This window comes from Podarcis vaucheri, assembly GCF_965113315.1.
Source record: "Podarcis vaucheri genome assembly, chromosome: 7".
In the NCBI taxonomy this organism is placed as follows: Eukaryota; Metazoa; Chordata; class Lepidosauria; order Squamata; family Lacertidae; genus Podarcis; species Podarcis vaucheri.
In genome coordinates this window covers 66,275,310-66,296,815 of record NC_138765.1, presented here as the reverse complement: position 1 = coordinate 66,296,815, position 21,506 = coordinate 66,275,310, and the positions used below count along the sequence as shown (strand labels likewise).

At 47.6% G+C, this 21,506-nt stretch overlaps 1 protein-coding gene across 4 annotated transcripts in view; it reads right to left on the bottom strand.

Annotated features, from left to right (window-relative positions):
* Positions 1 to 21,271, bottom strand: part of PHC2 (polyhomeotic homolog 2) — a 63,423-nt gene extending 42,152 nt beyond the window's left edge. For 2 of the 4 annotated variants that reach the window (XM_082233404.1, XM_082233402.1), the window contains exons 1-2: positions 21,196 to 21,270; positions 4,055 to 4,277 (exon numbers count right to left, since the gene is read on the bottom strand). In XM_082233404.1, coding sequence (XP_082089530.1) covers positions 4,055 to 4,277; positions 21,196 to 21,212 — 240 coding nt within the window. In that variant the 5' untranslated portion in view covers positions 21,213 to 21,270. Of the gene's footprint in view, positions 1 to 4,054; positions 4,278 to 8,874; positions 9,223 to 21,195 lie in introns of those variants that run through there. The other 2 variants (XM_082233401.1, XM_082233403.1) reach the window with 2 other exon arrangements.
* Between the last annotated feature and the right edge of the window lie 235 nt (positions 21,272 to 21,506).

Here is a 21,506-nt window from a genome sequence, read left to right as displayed (position 1 = left end):
CCTCCAGAAGGAGAGTTGCCCAAAGGAAATTCCCATTTTTAGATGAAAGCAAAAACAAGGGGAGGGGTGAAATCAAACCCACACAGCATGGAAACAAAGAAGATCTCTGCTCAGGAGCAAAAAAACTGGGGCATTTTAAAGAGAGACTGCCATTTGTTTTCCTTTAACAACACAGGTGTGTATCTAGACAAACTGGGACTGCACAAACTGGAGAAGGATGAAATTGTATACAGTATTTAATCAGATCCTTTACAAAAAAAACAACCACCAGAGAAATAAATAGTTTGAAACCCAGGAAGGCTCCTGGCTGGGACAGCTAAATAGAAGGTTTGTTTGTTTGTTTGTTTGTTTGTTTGTTTGTTTGTTTGTTTGTTTGTTTGTTTAGACACCCACACACCCTTCTATATAGCTGTCTCTCTCATAGATAGATAGATAGATAGATATAGATAGATAGATAGATAGATAGATAGATAGATAGATAGATAGATAGATGATAGATAGATGATAGATAGATGATAGATAGATAGATGATGATGATAGATAGATAGATAGATGATAGATAGATAGATAGATAGATAGATAGATAGATAGATAGATAGATAGATAGATCTATCCATCTATCTATCTATATGCTGATTTCCTACCCTTTTCCTAGTATTTTGTTTAACGATATTAGGCAAGATGGACCCACCCTGGGTTCTTGGAGGGACCCCCTATCATTATGGTTCCACCCAACCCAAACAAAGACGTTGAATAAATGGACACCTACAGGCCAATCTCATTATTAAGCATAGATCCAAAGTCTTTTCCCCAGCATCCTGGCTGAGAGACAGGCATTGCTTGATCCCAGCTGCACACAGGAAGACCAAGTTGTTTCATTTGTAAACGAACCATCTCAAACGGATTTTTAATCCAAAACTTCAAAGCTAAGGAAAAAGCAGGCTCTCGTTGTGTATCGGAAAACGAAGAAAAAAAAACCCACCATTGTTATTTTTAAAAGGGGTGGAGGACTTAAAAGCCTTGGAAGGTGGCCAACTCTATTTCATTGGAGGCTTTTAAGCAGAGTTTGGGTGGCCATCTGTCAGGGATTCTTTAGCTGCAACTCCTGCACTGCAGGGGGTTGGACTAGATGGCCCTTGGCAGTACCTTTCAAGTCTATGATTCTACTATTTCATCTTACTGCAAACTGCCTTGGTAGATTTGGGCTGGGAAGCACTTTGGGTAAAGGTAAAGGGACCCCTGACCATTAGGTCCAGTCGGGACTGACTCTGGGGTTGCGGCACTCATCTCGCTTTATTGGCCGAGGGAGCCGGTGTACAGCTTCCGGGTCATGTGGCCAGCATGACTAAGCCGCTTCTGGCGAACCAGAGCAGAGCATGAAAACAAACACCATTTACCTTCCCACCAAAGTGGTACCTATTTATCAACTGGTACCTTGGGTTAATACTTAATTCGTTCCGGAGGTCTGATCTTAACCTGAAACTGTTCTTAACCTGAGGTACCACTTTAACTAATGGGACCTCCCACTGCTGTTGTGCCGCCGCCACACGATTTCTGTTCTCATCCTGAAGCAAAGTTCTTAACCCGAGGTACTATTTCTGGGTTAGCGGAGTCTGTAACCTGAAGCGTATGTAACCTGAAGCGTATGTAACCTGAGGTACCACTGTACTTGCACTTTGACATGCTTTCGAACTGCTAGGTGGGCAGGAGCAGGGGCCGAGCAACGGGAACTCACCCCGTCACAGGGATTCGAACCACCAACCTTCTGATTGGCAAGCCCTGGGCTCTGTGGTTTAGACCACAGCACCACCCGCGTCCTTCCAGTTGGCAAATAAAAAATAAAATCCACAGCTGTTGCCAACCAACCAAAACTTCCAAACAACTAAATTAAAACTGGGAGAACAAAGCAAACAACAGAGAGAGAGAGAGAGAGAGAGAGAGAGAGAGAGAGAGAGAGAGGCGGCAGGTGACCCTCTTTCCAGGACAGAACGGTTTGGCCCATTGGCTGGTTTTTAGATGGTTCAGCCAGAGACATGGCAGAACGACTTGCCCTCAGAGGAGGCTGCTCATTACACTCCTGAACGAGTCCCTGCTCCAAGGTGGCCATCTCCCAACCAGGGGGCATGCTAAGATCAGCAGCTCATGGAGGAGAAAACCACAGCAGGCTCCTCTTAGGATGGGTTATCTCCCAAATGTCCAACATTTGACAGTCATCAAGGCACAAGTCCCCTTCGGTCATTAATTTTGCATGGAGCATCAGCTGTTCTCGCAAGTCAGAGACAAACACACACACACTCAAGAAGTTACATGCAACTGCTCTGCAAGACCCACTAGGGGGCGATGCTGCCTCACCGATACCAAATAAAATTGATGCGAGAGGACCAGAGAGAACACACCAATATGCACAATATTTTTTAAATAAAATATTCGGTTCAGATTCCATGCATTACAGCGCAGCCAATTCTGCAGTTCTTGGTGGTTTATTTGTAGAAAGGCTCGATGAGTTCAAACTCGTCTTATTATCCCTTATACACCCAGTAGCTCACTGCAGTCTGCGGGAGAGTTTCTCCTGCAAGTTCTAAAGATCTCTGCAGTAACTCAGAGCAGGGCTTTTAGTGTGGCTGCCCCTGCCCTGTGGAATAGCATCCCTAGGTGCCCACTAGCTGCACTTTCTGGAAACAGATGAAGCCATTTTTGTTCTGACTGGCTTTCCCAGCTGGAAAAAGGGCTCTTTACCACCAGTCTTGTTTTAAATGGACTACCGTATATACTCGATTATAAGCCGACTTTTTCAGCACATTTTTTATGCTGAAAAAGCCCCCCTCTGCTTATACTCGAGTGAGGTCCTTTCAGGCTGCTCCTTCTTCCTCCTCTGCCTTTGCCGCTGTCGGGGGCAGAGGAAGTGGAACGAGCAACCCAAAAGCAGCCCTTTCGGGCTGCTTGTTCTTCTTCTGCCACTGCTGCTACCACCAGGTTTGTGGTGTGGTGAGCCGCTTATATTCGAGTCAGTAAGTTTCCCCAGTTTTTTGTAGTAAAATTAAGTGCCTCGGCTTATATTCGGGTCGGCTTATACTCAAGTATATACGGGTATGTTGTTTTTGTGTTTCTAACTGTTCTTAAATATCTTATAGGTAAATCACCTTGAGACAGTGGTTTAGAAAACGATTTAAAAATCAATCATAATAAATAGAATAATAAGGAGGATGACAACAATGACAACAGGAGTCAATAGTCCAGATTTCCCTTGATACTGTGTGTGTGTGTGTGTGTGTGTGTGTGTGTGTGTGTGTGTGAAAGTAAGTAGGCATTGCATAGGCCTCCCAAATGGGAGTCAGGTTGCCACGCTGGAAGGACTCCATTGGCCAGACCCATCAGGGATGTTCTTGCATTCAAACAGCCCCAAATGGCCCAGGCTGCCTATGCTTTCACACGCTCCCACTTCTGCAAGAGGCAGCATGGTGTAGTGGTTAGAGGACCCAGGAGAGACCGGGGTTCAGATCCCTTCTCATCTCCAAGGTTCACTGGGGGACCTTGGGTAAGTTACTATCTCTCAGCCTAACCTACCTCATAGAGCTGTTGTCAGGATGAACAGAAATTAACAAGGGGCAGGGCAGGCCAACCAAGTACTTTGCCTTGAGATACATGGGGGGTGGGGGGAGGCAGTGTATTAATCTAATATAAGTGAGAGTCAATGTTGTGGCTAGTGAGTTGGACCAGGGAGAGCAGGGTTCAAATCCCCACTCATAGGCCGTGAATCTCCCTAGGTGCAACCTTGGGGGCCAACTGCTGACTTCTCAGGCTAACAGGGTTGTTGTGAGGATTAAATGAAGAAAGGGAGCGCCTTGTATGCCAAGGGCAAAATGGAGACGGGGGAGAAAAGGTGGGATATGCTGTAAATGTAATAAAACAACAATACAATATGCACAACTCCTCAGCTGGATCAGACACAAAGGCAAGCAGGGGTTGGATTATCCTGGTTCAAGCCTGGGGCGTCTTCTCCCCGTCTGCCTTAGCTCCTCCGAACAGGAGGGCCTTTCCGCCCTCTTCCACTTACCTGAACGGTCTGGCGATCGGGGATCCCTCCGTACACAGAGATTTGTGGCCCTGCCTGGCGTCCATTGCTGGTGGCCGTGGCTGCCGTGGCGCTGCTGGTCGGAGGGGGGGCTGGCAGCTGCTCGTTCTCCATGGTAACCATCCAGGGCACCCGAGAGGCGGCAGAGGACGGGCGGTGGCCAAGATGGCGGGGTGCGTGGGTGCGGGTGGCCAGCCGGCTACAGCTGTGAGGAGATGCAAAAGCAGGTTACCAGAGGATCCACCCTGAGAGCAAAGCTCACCTCATAAGAACGTCAGAGGAGCAACTGGGATTCAGAAGCATGGCTGCCTTTGACTGTCAAGGGCATTATGGCTAATAGCCATCGACAGCCCTCTCCCTCTATGCATTTGCCCAATCCTCTTTTAAAGAGGTTGGTGACTGTCCCTGTGGCAGTGAGTTCCACAGTTTATGCGCCGTGTGACGAAGTCCTTTCCGTTATCAGTCCCAAATCTTCCAACATTCACCTTCGTTGGATGTCTGAATTTTAGTGTTATGAGTGAGGGAAATAAATGTTTGCCTGTCTGTTTGCTCCATGCCATGTATCATTTTTAAAGCTTTCTCCAAACTAAAAAACCCCAAATGCCACAACCTTTCCTCATAGGGGAGTCACTCTCCATCCACTTGAAAATTTCCGTGGCCCTTTTCTGAACCTTTTCCAACTCTACAATAATTCTGAGGTGAGGCGCCAGAACCGTACACAGTATTATTCCAAATACGGTCTCACTGTAGATTTGTGTAATGGCGTTGTGATGTTGGCACTTCAGTTTTCAATTCCTTTCCTGATAATCCCTAGCATGGAATTTGCCTTTTGCCCAGCGGCCACACACTAGGCTAACATATTCGCTGAGCTATCTACTACCTCAGCGATGGTGTTGACGGAAGATTTGTGCTCCAAGGCACAGCAGTCAGGGGCCGGCCCTCCAGAGCTCCCGGCTTTCCCCTCAGAGCTCTCCCCAAACCCTTCCATGGCCAAGCCTAGCACCCTCCTTGAGTTGTTTTGCCTGACTGGAATATGTCCTTGCACTTGGACAATGCCTAGTGCTTGCCTGGATGGGACACAGATGTGGGAGTCCTGAGAACTAGCCAGCTACGCAAAGGTAAAAATTCACACTTGCTGCTCTGCCTATTTTTGCCTCTGCCCCCCCTTCCCCGGCACGTGGACCCTGGAAGGTTGACCAGAAGGCAATCCGGCCCTCAGGGTGTAGAGTTTCCCCGCACCGCTGGACTAAAGAAGGGAGCTTCTGGTCCCAACCATTTACAAAGCTGGTTAAGCAGCTTAGGGCACACAGCCAGAAGGGAGGTTCCAGAAGGATGATAGATAAATTCACAGAATCACAGAGTTGGAAGGGACCCCCCCAAAGGTCATCCAGTCCAACCCCTTGCAATCCCTGCTAAAGAATTCCTGACAGTTGGCCATCCAGCCTCTGTTTTAATACCTCCAAACACCGCCTTCTGAGGGAGTCCATTCCACTGTTGAACAGCTTTTACCCTCAGAAAGTTCTTCTGGGTGTTCACTTTCGTGTAATTTGAACTGAATGGTTTGGGTCCTGCCCTTTGGGAGCAGCAGAAAACAAGCTTGCTCCTCCTTCCATGAGACAGCCCTTCAGATATTTGAAGGTGGCTATCGGTGGCGCTGTGGGTTAAACCACAGAGCGTAGGACTTGCCGATCAGAAGGTCAGCGGTTCGAATCCCCGCGACGGGGTGAGCTCCCGTTGCTCAGTCCCTGCTCCTGCCAACCTAGCAGTTCAAAAGCACATCAAAGTGCAAGTAGACAAATATGTACCGCTCTGGCGGGAAGGTAAACGGCGTTTCCGTGCACTGCTCTGGTTCGCCAGAAGCGGCTTAGTCATGCTGGCCACATGACTCGGAAGCTGTCTGTGGACAAATGCCGGCTCCCTCGGCCAATAAAGAGAGATGAGTGCCGCAACCCCACAATCGGCCACGACTGGATCTAATGGTCAAGGGTCTCTTTACATTTACCTATCATATCACATCTCAGTCCCCTCTTCTTCTTCAACTCCCTCAACTGTTTCTCATAAGGCTTTGGGTTTTGATGCGATTCCAGTGGTAAAATACGGTACTTTAGAAAGTGCACAGATGCAATGGCAATTTGGAAAGCAGGTAAGGTGGGGAAATGGTTTGAAATGAGGTAACCGATTTTCTTTCCGCAAATAGACTGCTCCAACTGCCAGCTGCCCTAGGGGCTGCCAGGAAGACCATCATGGCAAATCCATCTGCCAACAAAAAACAGGCTACTCCATAATTCCGTTTTTCTTTTGCATCATGCATCTTGCCCCAACCCCTCTGGTAATTGACTGCAGACAGGGACTGCCTTATTTCTTAATATATGAACAGAGTTTTGAAATTCTCAAAATATTTAAATAATACAGGTTTTAGCACCCATATTAGGGCAAAACCTTTGTGAGGCCAAACAAAATGCCGTGAAATAGAGCAGGAAGAATTACTTATTAGGCTAGGTAGTTTCTTTAAAAAGTTACCGGGGGGGCAGGCTTTTGGTGCTAGGTGAACCATTAGTGCATGCTTCCGGAAGTGCTTCATAATAATAAATAAATTTTTTAAAATAGACTGTGTCACTGAAGCCTTCTGAACGCACACACACTAGGGTATGGACATATGGCAACACATGTCAGAAGTGTAAATTTTGGCGAATTTTCTTAAAAACAGCTCAAAAACTTCAAATTTTGGGCAAAAAAACTGTCTGGGTTTTCACTTTTTGAAATATGGCAACTTTAACACATACAATATCTGTTTAATAGTAAGTCTGTTTAGGATCGTAGCCTGACACATCTAATATTCTAGGCACAAATAAAATGTCCCTAAGCAATTAAAAAAAACTTTTTTAAAAAAGCATAAAACCAAAAGAAAAACACATGACAATTAAAAATAATAACAAAATACCGAAATCCAGAAAACAGACTCAATAAACAGCAAAATGAATCCAGCAGCAAAATGCATCATTCAGCAACTCATCTTAATCTGTCCAATGCTTGTGTTTGCTTTGCTTTACTTTTTACTTAGAGTCAAAACGTCCCTAAAAGCCTGTTAGTTAGACCTCAAGATTCACACAAAGCACAGCACAGACCAATGGCATATGACAATGAGAAAGGCAATTGTAGAAACAAATGTAGGGAAAAAAGGAATGAAATGGTTATTATTATTATTATTATTATTATTATTATTATTATTATTATCTCACCTGCCCCTTGTAGAGAGGGCTTAGCTATGACCTTTAACACCTGGAAGTTTTTTTGGTTTTTTTAAAGTCTTTTATAAGGAAGAAAAAGCGGATATTAATAAGGTTTTTGCCCGAAACTGGAGTGAAAGATACAATGGAGCAGGAAAACTCTGGCAAACCGTAAGACGTGATGCACAAGAAGCTGCCTCATCAACCCTTCAGCCGACCTAGCTGGGCACCTATCTGTTCCCCAGCCTAGTGCCCTCCAAAAGCTTTGAGGTAGTGTTGCATAGTGTTGAGAGCGTTGGACTAGGACCTGGGAGGCCAAGCTTCAAATCCACACTCAGTGGGTGTCCTTGGGCCAATCATTCACTCTCAGCTTAACCTACCTCACTACGGTTGCCATATTTCAAAATGTGAAAATCCGGACACAAAAGTTGAGCTCTTTTTTTCTTTTTGCAAAGTTGTTTTGCAAAATCTCAAAAAAAGAAAAAAGGGGTTTGAGCTATTTTTAAGGAAATTTGCCCAAACCTCCAACATGGGTTGCCATATGCCTGGACACTGCTTCTGTTTGCCATATTCCGGCTACGTCCAGAAAATTCCGGTTGTATGGAAGCCCTACCTCTCACAGGACTGTTGTGAAGATAAAATGGGATGTGAGGGATAAGAGCTGAGATCCCTGCATTGCAGGGGGTTGGACTACATGGCCCTTGGGGTCCCTTCCAACTCTACAATTCTGTGATTCTAAGAGGAATCCTAGAACTCCTTGGGGGAAAGCTGGGATATAAATGTAGTGAAATTGTAAATGAAAAAATAAGACCCTGTTATTTATCTGGAACATCTGGTACTCTGAGGTAGACTGCAGGTGAACATTGGGGGGGGTCTTGCTTACGCATCATTGCTCAGAGTCACTGACAGATGCCTCCTCTGTGAGCCTATCCCAGGCAAAGGCAAACTCGGCCCTCCAAATGTTTTAGGACTACAATTCCCATCATCCCTGAACACTGGTCCTGTTAGCTAGGGATCATGGGAGTTGTAGTCCCAAAACTTCTGGAGGAATGAATTTGCCTATGCCTGGTCTATCCTTTCCTTTCACAGCTGCCACAGCTACTTCTAGCAGCAGTGAGTTTCACAAGTTTATTACACTTCTTAATTCTCTCCCCCCCCCCGCCGCCTTTACTTCTAAATCTAGTCATTGCAGATCTTCATCTCCAAGCCTCTTGACTTGCCATCCACAAGCCCAGTTTAAGACCTCCAGCGATCACTTTACTCCATCCCAGATATCCACGTGGGTGGAAATAACACAATCATCTAGCACGTGAAAGCCTAGGAGCCCACTGGAATCCCGCTGTTTGTACACTGCCTGCAAAATTCTACTCTGCGACCTTGAGGTCTAGAAACTTGCACTGCCCAATGATGAAACCCACCAGGAAGCTAACTGTTTTGGGGCAAGCGCACCAAGTAAGCACAGTCCCGGTCCACAACAGCTTGCTGTCATGCGCACCAAAAAAAAAACCTTGAAAGCCAACAGCACAACCTCTTCCCCCAGTTCACAGCCCACCTCCACAGGCTCCCTGCACCTACCTCCAGGCTACCGGGATTTGTGGCGCAAGTCAGAAGGCATGCACAGTCTTCAAAGGGATGGCAGGACCCCTGCCCAGGGGTCCCCAGCCTCAGCTCCACGCTCCGCTCCTTCAATCCTCCACATCCCCCGAAACAGACAAGAGCATCCTCTCCACAGACCTGAACCTCCAGAGCAGGCTTGGAAAAGGACTGTTTTAAGCACCCTGGTGGTGGGGCACAGCCTGAAGCTAAGAGGCACAAATCAATGCACAGCTCCTGGTGGCAGGAGAAGCGCCACCCGCTCTGCTGTCAGTGGATGTCATTTTGGGGAACCGTGTGCCTGAGATCTCCTCCAGCCGATCTGCCTTTGTTCCGCTACCTCCCCCCCCCCCTTGCACAGCCCAGCAATCGCAGAGATACTCCAGGGTTGGGAGAGAAGGAGGGGGGGAGAGAGAGAGAGAGATAAAGAAGAGAGCCTAATTTCCTGATGATTATGATGTCGCTTAGCAACCACCAATCAGGGCCTTGCCGTTTTGCCTGCAGTATTTCATGCAAATAGTTTCAGGGGGCTGGTGGCATGCGCACGTTCCTTTTAATCTCAAAGGGTCAGCCAAGCGGCTTAGCATGACTCCCAAGGGGCATGTTAAGAGACTGATACGAGCCTGGGGTGTGCGCGGAAAGACAGAGTGCCCACCTCGCCCAGGAGCTTCCCAGCGAAGGGAGGACCAAGGACCAAGCTCAAGGTAGGCACAACCGCACCGCGGAAAGGTGGAAGGGAAAGGGATGTCCCTGCAGCGGCCGCAATCTATCCCGGTCCAGCTGGCAACAGCACATCTTGGGGCATGGGCACCGAAACCCACTTCTGCCAACAAAGGGAAGGGACCTCTCCAAGTTCCAAGAGCCTCCCTGAGCAAGAAATTAAGATGTTAAAGTATCCACACACACAGGCTTTGCCAACGCAAACTAAAACTGTAACTCAGAAAAAATGAAGCCAAGCTTTATGAGGAACAGCTGAGGGAGTTAGGAGATAGCCGTCTTCAAATATCTAAAGGGCTGTCCCATGGAAGATGGAGGAAGCTTCTTTTCTTCTGCTCGCAAAGGACAGGATTCAGATTACAAGAGAGGAGATTCCGACTAGACATTAGGAAGACCTTTCTGAGGGTAAGAGCTGACCAATGGACTGTGTTGGAAAGTAGAGGTTTTTAATCAGAGGTTTGATGGCCACCTGTCCAGGATTATTGAGCTGTGATTCCTGCATTTCAGAGGGTTGGACTAGGTGATCCACTCTGCATTCTATAATTCTACGAAATTCTGCAACCTGTATTTGATTTCACAAAAATAAGCAGCAGCTTGATCAAACTGAACCCCAAACTCTCTGGACACTGAAAACAAGTCTCATTCAGCAACCTCTTTTGCTTTGGAGTTTTCACTGGGTCCTGAACCCAGACTGCCTTGAGTAGAACCTTAAGGTCTAGAAACTTGAGTGGCTCTTTTAAAAAAGAAAGTGGAAAAAATACTACTTATCAGAAAACTGAATTCTGTGCTTGCCACTATATTTAGTGTTTGTGTGTCCGCACTGCAGCCTTAAGAAAGTAAGAAGAGTCTGATGGAAAAGGCCATTGGCCCATCTAATCCAGATCGTTCTCACAGTGGCCAACCAGATGCCCAGGGGGAAACCTGGAAGCAGGACCCGAACACAAGACCGCTCTCCCCTCCTGTGGTTTCCAACAACTGGTCTTCAGAAGCCTGGCTGCCTCTGACCGTGGAGGCAGAGCACAGCTATCAAGGAGCCCTCGGTTGCTCTCTCCTCCATGAATTTGTCTGATCTTCTTCTGAAGCCATCCAAGCCTTGGCTACTGGGGAGGTTTCTCCAAACCACACACTTGGTCGTGCCTTCTTGAAACCCCCAGGAGAAAATAAAGGCAATCACCGTGGAGGAGGAGGAACCCTCCTACACGAGGGGAGGGGAAGGGGCAATGAACTCATATCACTCAAATATGAGGCACTCAAGCGTTCCCCCTGCCCCCCTCCAGTGGGTCCATTTATCGTCCCCTAATTGTTCCGTTTTCATTGCTGGCGCCACCTCGAAAGGACTTCCATTAGCCGGCCCTGGTCAATGGTGCCCGTAGGATCCCCTATTGATCGGCAGGCGCCATCGATTTCCATCAGGCTACTTAGCATATAAATTAGCCATTTCTGGGAGGGCGGGGGCGGGCGAGAAGAAAGTATTCAGCACAAATTAATTTCAGTTTGGTAGCCCTTAAAAAACATAAAAATGAAGCCCATCTGCAAAAGCATCATAAAACACATGTGGTGGGGAGGAAGTCGGGGATAATGGGAACTATAGTCCAATGGCACCTGGAGGGCTGGAGATTCCCCACCTTTCAGGGTCAGATCCAAGGCCCATCTAGTCCAATATCCCAAGTCCCACTGTGTTTCCAACCGAATGTTCCTGTCCTGAGAAGCTCACAAACACAGCATGAAAGCAAGAGCTCACTGGGCTAGAGCATGGTGCTGACAACGTCAAGGTTGCAGGTTCGATCCCCGTAAGGGACGAGGGCATATTCTTGCCTTGCAACTAGATAATTCCCACTCTATGATTCTATAAGAACTCTCTGCCCTCCAACCACTGGTACCCCAAGAGCAGAATGGTTAGAAACCTGGAAGTTCAGCTTAGCTAGTGTGGGCTGGAGTAGTGATGTATGGAAGTGAGAGCTGGACCATAAAGAAGACTGATTGCCAAAGAATCAATGCTTTTGAATTATGGTGCTGGAGGAGACTTTTGAGAGTCCCATGGACTGCAAGAAGATCAAACCGATCCATTCTTAAGGAAATCAGCCCTGAGTGCTCACTGGAAGGACAGATCCTGAAGCTGAGGCTCCAATACTTTGGCCACCTCGTGAGAAGAGAAGACTCCCTGGAAAAGACCCTGATGCTGGGAAAGATTGAGGGCACAAGGAGAAGGGGATGACAGAGGACGAGGTGGTTGGACAGTGTTCTCGAAGCTACCAGCATGACTTTGACCAAACTGCAGGAGGCAGTGGAAGACGGGAGTGCTTGGTGTGCTCTGGTCCATAGTTAAACTATGTACTGCACAAAGAAGGGATTTCTTATATCTGCCCTGAATCTCCCAACATCCAGTTTCATTGGATGTCCATGCATTGTTTTGTACAATTCTATCATGGCACCTCTTACTCACCCAGCTCAGTGCTGAGCCCCTCCTTTATATGCAGGAGGTGCCGATACAATCCCCAGCAACTCCAGGTAGGGCGGAGAGATGCCCTCCCAAAACCCTGACTAGTCCTGGCCAGTCAGTGTAGACAAAGCTGAACTGGCAGGACCATTGGTCTGGCTTGCTACAAGGCAACTTCCTCTTCAAAACCAGCTTTGATTCAGAACCATGATGACCAGAACCTTAGCTAAACTTTGGAAGGAGGACCACCGCTCTCCACTTGGCTTTGCACTTCGAAGCTCCCAAGTCCAGCCGTCAGCATCTCCAGGTATGGATGGGAAAGACCCTGTCTGAAGCTCTGCTGAGCTGCTGCCCGTCAGTGCGGATGATATTGAGCTAAATGGAGCAGGCGTCTTCCCTTTCACTTGCCTGCCTCCTCCCCTTATTCCTGCCTCCTGAGATGTCTTGACCCTCTGCACCTTCTGAGCTTTTACCAGGCAATGATGCCCCCATTAACCCTTCCACATTTTTACCTTTGCCTCCATATGGACCGGAAGCTTACTCATTCTCTCTCTATATATAAAAATGTAGAAGTCAAATATATATAAGCTTCTATAAAGTGCTATTATGGAGCTTTCCATTAGCCTTCACAAATGGCCTCTGTCTGCTTACAAGCTCCATAGCTGTAAATCTTCCGGAAATAGCGCCGGAATTGTGGCAGCCCACTCAGCCTGGTGCATCCGCAGCCGGGGTCCCCCTCCCATTTAGGCATTCCCAGCTGCTGCTGCTGCAACGTTTGCAACTTAATGATGATTAAAAACATGGGAATTTATGGCTGCTCCCTGATCTAAGCTGGCTGCCATTTATTTTATCTTTTACAAAAAGACCTGGCAGGCCAACGGCTGCTCTTGACTTTCCTTGGCTGGCATTATGTCATATGGGACTTTAAACAAGGAGCACTGCTAGCAAGGCCAGCAGAAGAAACTGCCTCTCTTTCCCCCAATTACACTTGCCCTTTACTCTCACAAGAGCAGCAACTCCTCCGCCTCTCTGGAAGCAAAGCCATGAGGCCATCTGCCGCCAGCAAACGTAATGGTGTTGCAGTGCCCTTCAGCGCACATTGCTGTGGTTCAGCTAACCACAAGGCACTCCATTTGGTAGGAAGGGACTGACTGGAAGACACTTTTTAAAAACACCAAACAGAGGCTCTGTTTCACATTCAGCATGCTCAGAAAAGGATGCAATGTTGGCTCAACTCGCTGATACACTCCCACAGTGCACAAATTGCTTAGTGCTACTTAAGCGCAGAAAATCCCCAAAGGTGGAGTCTTCCTGCTGTATCTCTGTATGAATCACTGCTCTGACCCTGTCTCCTTCAAGCAGCCTCTGCTGAGCTCAAATGCTGCTAAACACTTCCTTCCCATCAAGTACGATTAGATCACTCCTGCTGCAGGTACAAAGCCCTTCTTTGAAGGGGGAAAAAGGGGCTTCTTTCAGCAACTCATGCAGAGATGCAATTCTGGGCTTGCCTCTTTCCAGTCTGGAAGCACACCCAGAAGAGCAATTCAAAACAAATAATTAAAAACAGGTTGTGTATGGGTTCCTCAGAAGACAGCCAATCCTTACTCTTATAGTTTAGCTAGTTTCTGAGAAATTGCAATTTCTAGGATACTTTTAGCGACATTTTAGGTGTGTAGAGATCTGCTGTCTTCCAGACCATGGGCTACACCCCATGCTAGCCCTATTTAGAACTAGGCCCATTGAAATAAATGAGCCTGTTAGTCATGCCTCAGAACTTCAACGGTTATTGTTGTTTCCTTAGTCCAGTTATATCTGAAAATCATCAAAATATGATAAAAAAGAAAAAGACAAGCTTGATCAGGGGGAGCTTAATAAGTAGCAGAACAAACAACAGAGTTTTTGAAAGTGATCTGTGATTATGTGTTTTCCAGTTGTAGCAATGGGCATTTTTGTGGACTGCAAATAAAGAGATGAGGACCGTTAAAAAAAAAAAATAGCAAGAACAAAGTATGGGTAGAGAAAGTAGAAAAACAGAAATTGGGGCATGGGTGATGGGGAGAGAAAGGAAATATTACTCCAGATCATGGAGGATTCATCCAGAACTCTTCCAAGGCCTACACAACACACATCCACTGAATATTGATCACTGTTCTGTGTACCCGTGAGGGCTAGACCCTTGGCTCTTTGTCTTAATTGAATCCCAAAGAAGCTCAGCTTTCCGTTCCTTCAGCTAAACGCCCCCCAAATCTTCCCAGAATTCCACATGCATGAAAGGCTAAGGACTCCCCACTCGCCTCCTTGCCTTCCCCCTATCCTCCAACCAGGACTAATTGCCTGGAAGACGCCGTCTGATAAACATGGAGCGTTTAAAAATGTATTAGGGTTACGGAAGCATCTCTTTCCGGCAGGAAACACAGAGAGTTATGAGAGGGGAGTGCACAGGGTTGGAGGGGGCTGGTGTATTTCCCCTCACACCCAAGGTCAGCCCAGCTCTCCAGTAAAACATCTTTGGAGCAATCCGTCGATTGACACCTGCCATCCATCAAACCCACCTGAAGGCCATTGCAGCCAGAAGGTTCTAAGGAGGCAAGGAAAGAAATCAACAGAGGAGAGGGCCCCTTCTTCCTTCCTTCCTTCATTTCATAAAATTTATACACAGCTTGATTGGTCTTTAAAAAAACAAAAAAACAAAAACAAAAAAACCTCCAAGTGGTTTACAAAGAGAATAAAACTATATATATATATGCAGGTTTTGGTGTCTTCGGGTGTCTTCCCGTGTAAGAGTCGGGGTGTCTGTGCGACGTTTCGACGAGGTCTCACTCGTCATCTTCAGGCTGGTGCTTTCGGCTTCTTGTTACTGGAACAAGAAGATGACGAGTGAGACCTCGTCGAAACGTCGCACAGACACCCCGACTCTTACACGGGAAGACACCCGAAGACACCAAAACCTGCATTCCTGTACCCGTGAAAATCTACGAAAGCATATATATATATATATATATAAATGTATATATGTGTATATATATATAATGTATATATTTGCTTTCGTAGATTTTCACGGGTACAGGAATGCAGGTTTTGGTGTCTTCGGGTGTCTTCCCGTGTAAGAGTCGGGGTGTCTGGGCGACGTTTCGACGAGCAAAATCCTCCAAAATTAGCAAAATCCTCCATAAACACAATATCAAAACAGCCTTCTGCACCAACCAAAAAATAGCCAATATCCTCAGAAACCCAAAAGACAAAATCCAGCTGGAAAACCAAGGGGTCTATGAAATACCCTGCAAAGTCTGCCCAGCCACGTACATTGGACAAACAAACAGACGAATAAATGCACGTATCGCAGAACACAAGAATGCCGTCAAAAAAGAAGAAAAAACTTCCTCTCTTTTCCAACACATGAAAGAAACAGGACACGAAATTAATTTTGCAGATTCCAAATTGCTCTTTAACATGGAACATCACCACAAGAGAATAATCATGGAAGCCATCGAGATAGAGAAACACCCTCACAACATGAACAAGCGTGACGACACGTCCCGCCTGCCAGACATCTGGAAATTAGCCCTCCCCACAAAAACCGACACCAGAACCAGAGGCACACAGAACGCCGTCACCAATCAACCACACCAGACCCAAACCCAGACCCTCTCCACAGACATATTACAGACTCCATCCAGTAGCCAAACTATAGTGGCACCTCCGGATGCTGCACCCCCCTGCAATCCCTACACAGATCTGGCTGGCACAAGGCACAAAATCACAGCTCGCCCCTATACACGAAGCCAAGCCAGAGCACAACTAAATGCAGCACAGCCATCTTCTCAGAAAAACTCTTCACAAGCTCAAGAGGTCAAGACACGAAAGCTTTAGCAACTAATCTACACTTAATGACCCACCCAGTGGTATTCAGAATATCACTCATGAAATCACTCAAGATATCCCTCAAGTAATTAAGGAACAAAAGAAGAAAAGGCACACTAATCTAGGAACTTCCTCTCTGCCCAGAACGTTGGAGGCTATACACCACACCCCTCAACAGTATTTATAGGAACTCAAACACCAGATTCTGCTCTGTTCCAGTAACAAGAAGCCGAAAGCACCAGCCTGAAGATGACGAGTGAGACCTCGTCGAAACGTCGCCCAGACACCCCGACTCTTACACGGGAAGACACCCGAAGACACCAAAACCTGCATAATGTATATATGTGTATATATATATATATATGTGTGTGTGTGTGTGTGTGTGTGTATATATATATATATATATATATATATAATTTGTTTTTGTTTATTATTTAATTTATAAGCAAATTAAAAATACACCAACATTCTACATGTCTGGGTATGCTTGCCTACACAAAAATGTTTTTGGCAGACTCTGAAAGGAGTACAGAGAAGGAGCCTGCCTGGTGTCAATAGGCAGGGAGTTCCACAGTGTAGATACTACCCCAGTAAAAGATTCATGCCTTCCAAAGGCAGGGTGGTACCTGTAGCAGGGACAGTTCTGCAGATCAAAGGGGTCAAATGAGTGCATCTCATAGGTAAACTGGTCCCAAGTTGTTAAGGGCTTTAGATACTAATAGTAACACAATGAACTTAGCCCTGTAGCAGATCAGCGACCAGTGCAGATCTTTGAGCTATAGGAGTTTTCCACTCCTGTCAGCAAGGGAAGCCCCACATGAAGCGCATTGCAGCAATCCAGTCCATGAACTACTGTGGCAAGGCTTTCTCAAGTTCCTTCCACAAGTTCACTGCTGAACGGCTGGTTAGCAACTGCAAAGCCGACATCCCCCTTTTCAGTGGGTTGGAGAGAATGGGGCATCCTCTACGGCAGGGGTTAGGGAACTTGGGTCCCGTAGAAATTGGGGGCACCAACACAGTACCCATGAAGGCCTTAACTGGAGCCCCTGACTAGGGGTCCCAGCCAGCGCTGAGCTTTCATTCAACAATAAATAAAATGCAAGTCTTGAAGTGATTGTTGTGAAGTGAGCCACCCTGGCTGCCCAGTCTTTTTAGCCAGTGGGGGAAGTTAGGGACTGTAGCAAGAATCTCCTTTTCTTCCTTTCCATCTCTCCATCTCATTTTTTTCATAGTCCTTGAAATCGCTCTAGTTTGCTCTTCCTTTTGTTCCTAGCCGCCAGGATGCATCTTTCCTGCGGGACTTTGGTACTCCCGAGAAGCCGTTTTCTGCAGTTACTACTTTACAATAAGCGTGCAAGTCCTCCCTGCAAAACTCAAGGGGGGAAACTTTGCAAAGAGGCTTAGGAACAGTCTCCTGCTGTTGTGCATGGGCGCTTGTCAAGAATGGGCCATAGAGCTACCTAACACTACCTAACACGAGTCCACACAGAAGTACAATGGGACCTTGGGTTACAGGTGCTTCAGATTACAGATGCTTCAGGTTACAGACTCCGCTAACCCGGAAGTAGTACCTCGGGTTAAAAACTTTACCTCAGAATGAGAACAGAAATCGTGCACTGGTGACACAGCGGCAGTGGGAGGCCCCATTAGCTAAAGTGGTACCTCAGGTTAAGAACAGTTTCAGGTTAAGAACAGACCTCCAGAACGAATTAAGTTCTTAACCTGAGGTACCACTGTACAGTGGTACCTCAATTTAAGAACAGCCCTGTTTACAAACTATTTGGTATGCGAACTCCGCAAAACCGGAAGTAGTGTCCCGGTTAGCGAACTGTACCTCGGTTTAAGAATGGCTTTGGTTTAAAAACGGACTTCCGGAATGGATTAAGTTCATAAACCGAGGTACCACTGTAAGTCTCTTTGTATGCCATGGGGCTTACTCTCACCTAGTTGGGTACAGGATGGCAGCCCAGGTTTTGGTTTAGGGTGGAACTCCAGAGTAAAACAAGGGCACCTTCTGGGCCAACTTTTAAAGTTTCCTATTCCTATTAGAAATACATCTTTCTGCAACATTTAGCCAAATTCTGATTATAATGTTTTAATAGATTTATTGTAGGGGAGGAAGGTTATTGAAAATATAAAGCAGTATAGAAATGAAATGAATATTTATGATGATTATGATGCATCTATTGCTGCAAACCACTTTGATAGTGGCGTAAACTGCAGCGGTATATAAATGTTTTTTAATAAACGAATAAATAAGGAATGGGAAACCAGGAACCCTATTATGCCACCCTCACACACCCTGGACTTGGGAGCTACCAGATGCTTCCAGACAAGGAGTCAGAATCCCTTCAGCTCATTGTTTGCCATTAAGGAGTCACAAATTAATCAGCCTGCCATATGGGGGGGGGGTGGAGGGAGGAAAAAAGACATCAAGCAAAAATTAAGAATTCAACCTTCCCCCTGCGCTCAACCCCCCCCCCCCAATGCAGCTTACTCATCTCATCTCCATTTCAAGGCAATTCCTCCCACAAGGGACATTGGATCTATTCCGTAATAAGGCCTTTAATAGAGAGAGAGCGGCTTTTCAAGGCCGATTACAGCAGACCTTCCTTCTGTTCCCCGCTCAACCCCCACCACAATGTACACAGTGTCTCCTGCCTCCCATCCGCACAATACCGTAATCCTGCAAGCTAGAGGGTGGTTGGAGGTAATGAACGGGCTGTTCTTCTGGAATGCCCAGGAAGGCTTGCAGCCAAGCACAGGATGTGAACTCAGGTCTCCCTTTAATAAAGCTAAAGGTAAAGGGACCCCTGACCATTAGGTCCAGTCGTGGCCGACTCTGGGGTTGCGGCGCTCATCTCGCTTTACTGGCCGAGGGAGCTGGCGTACAGCTTCCGGGTCATGTGGCCAGCATGACTAAGCTGCTTCTGGCGAACCAGAGCAGCACACGGAAACGCTGTTTACCTTCCCGCCGGAGCGGAACCTATTTATCTACTTGCACTTTGACATGCTTTCGAACTGCTAGGTTGGCAGGAGCAGGGACCGAGCAACGGGAGCTCACCCCGTCACAGGGATTTGAACCCCGACCTTCTGATCGGCAAGTCCTAGGCTCTGTGGTTTAACCCACAGCGCCACCCACGTCCTTCCCTTTAATACCAACACTCTAACCACTCCACGACACTGCCTCACTCTCAATGTGTCGATGATCCCAGGAAAAAAAGGCCACCGTGCGAGACTGGAATCAGGGACTTCCCACTTCTGAGGCGCCATCTTTCAGCCACGATGCCAGGTGGCCTAAATCTTTTTGAAACCACAACCGATACCCCCCCATGCTCAACACCACACCAGCTTACGAGGGGCCAAATGCTTGCTGGAACAAGTGTGGCTTGAGGTCCAAGAGCGGGGGAAGCCCTTCATTCCCTCATGGGGAACCTTCTTCTGAGGGCCACATGCAAGCAGCAGGGGGCTAAAGTGGGTGGCGCCTCTTAATCTCAGGGAAATGGGTTCGAGTCCCATGTTGAACAAAAGATTCCTGCATTGCTGGGGGTTGGACTAGATGACCCTCGTGGCGCCTGGAACCCACTCTGCAATTCTACGATAATGTTATTCATGTGGCACAGTAAGATGTGGTGATGACCATGGCCTTGTCTATTAGATAGCCTTCATGACTAACAGATAAGGGTAACAGATGTAGTAAGGCAACAGTCTGAAGGGCACCCTGAAGGCATCCATCTGGCCATGTTTGCCACAAAGCGCTAATCAATGTCCTGCCCTCCCAATGTTACTGGACTCCATTTCCCATCAGCCCCTGCTACAGCAGCCAATGGTCACGGGGGTTAAGTGCTACAGTCCAGTAACATCTGGATAGGGCAGGGGTCAGCAACCTTTTTCAGCCATGGGCCGGTCCACCGTCCCTCAGGCCATGTGGTGAGCCGGACTATATTTTGGGGGGGGGGGGAAATGAACGAATTCCTATGCCCCACAAATAACCCAGAGATGCATTTTTAATAAAAGCACACATTCTACTCATGTAAAAACACCAGGCAGGCCCCACAAATAACCCAGAGATGCATTTTAAATAAAAGGACACATTCTAATCATGTAAAAACACGCTGATTCCCAGACCGTCCGCGGGCCGGATTGAGAAGGCGATTGGGCTGCATCCGGCCCCCGGGCCTTAGGATGCCCACCCCTGGGACAGGGTGTTACTTTGGCTATCCCTAAATCATGTGGCCTGATCCAGAAAAGCTACTCACGGTTTCTGAATATTTATTTCTACAGGACTCATTCCCATGCATGATTCTGCATAGAGGTCAGTAAAAGCTCCATTCTCTGCCCTGAGGGCCTAACAATCTAAAGCAGATACCCCAAAAAAGCACTATGCTTGATAAGAGATGTTGAAAAAGTCTGAAAACCATCATCCCGCCCCCCCCCAGAACCCAGGAGTCCAGCTGAGCACATCTCCCTACCCTATGCAATGTTGCATGGGCTGCAATGGGCTGTAGCTCAAATGGGTATAGCATCTGTCTTGCATGCGGGTTCAATCCCCAATTGCGTTTCCAGGTAAGGAGAGACACCCTGCTGCTGCCAGTCAGTGTAGACCAGGGGTGGCCAGGGGTGGCCAACTCCCAAGAGACTGCGATCTACTCACAGAATTAAAAACTGGCAGTGATCTACCGGTAGGTCAAAGTTGTTGAGCTTTTTTTTAGAAAAGAGGTAAAATGTTTAGGGGAGCCACAGTTGTTCACCTTTGGGGGGGGGAGCCAATGATCTACCGCAGACGTCCAGTGATCTACCGGTAGATCACGATCTACCTGTTGGACATGCCTGGTGTAGACAATACTGGGATGGACAGGCCAATGATTTCAGCACAAGGCAGCTTCCCGTGTTCCAGTTTAATTCAGAACCTCGCTTTGCATTTAGGTGAAAGACAACAACTCAGAGGTGGAGCAGCTGCCTTGGTCAAAGGTTCAAACCCCAATGGCATCTCCAGGTAGGGGTTGCGAATGTCCCGAATGTGAAACCCTGGAGAGCCGCTGCCGGTCGGTGCGGCCAGTATTGAGCTAGCTGGACCGATGACCTGCCTCGGGAAGAATGCAGCTTGCCATGTTCCTATTGCAACAGAGCATCGCAAATGACACCTTCCCGACCACCACCAAAAGGGGGGGGGGAACACCATTGCAATGCTCAGGCCTTGGAAGAGAAGCAGCAGGAGGAAGGGGAGACACCCCCTCCGCACCCAACGTCCCCCACCAGCACCCTGACAGGCTGCCCTGCCCCCTTACCTGACCTCCACGTGCATGCGCAGCGACCAGCCAGCCTGGCCCCCCCTCCGCGCGCGCGCCACGAGCCGCGAATGCAAAAAAAAAAAAACCCAGACAGCGCGCTCAAGACGGGGGGGGGGGAGACAGGATTCATTAGCATTCCTGCATGCGTCACGTGCGCGCCCCCGCCAATGGCAGCTCCGGGCCTTTTTGTCCCCGCCCCTCCCTGGACTCACACCATGAAACCCAGCGAAGCGGGGGGGGATGCATGTCCCAGACAGTTGCCATAGCAACTGGGGAGGGGAAACCCCACCCTGTGGATCACGTGGCCT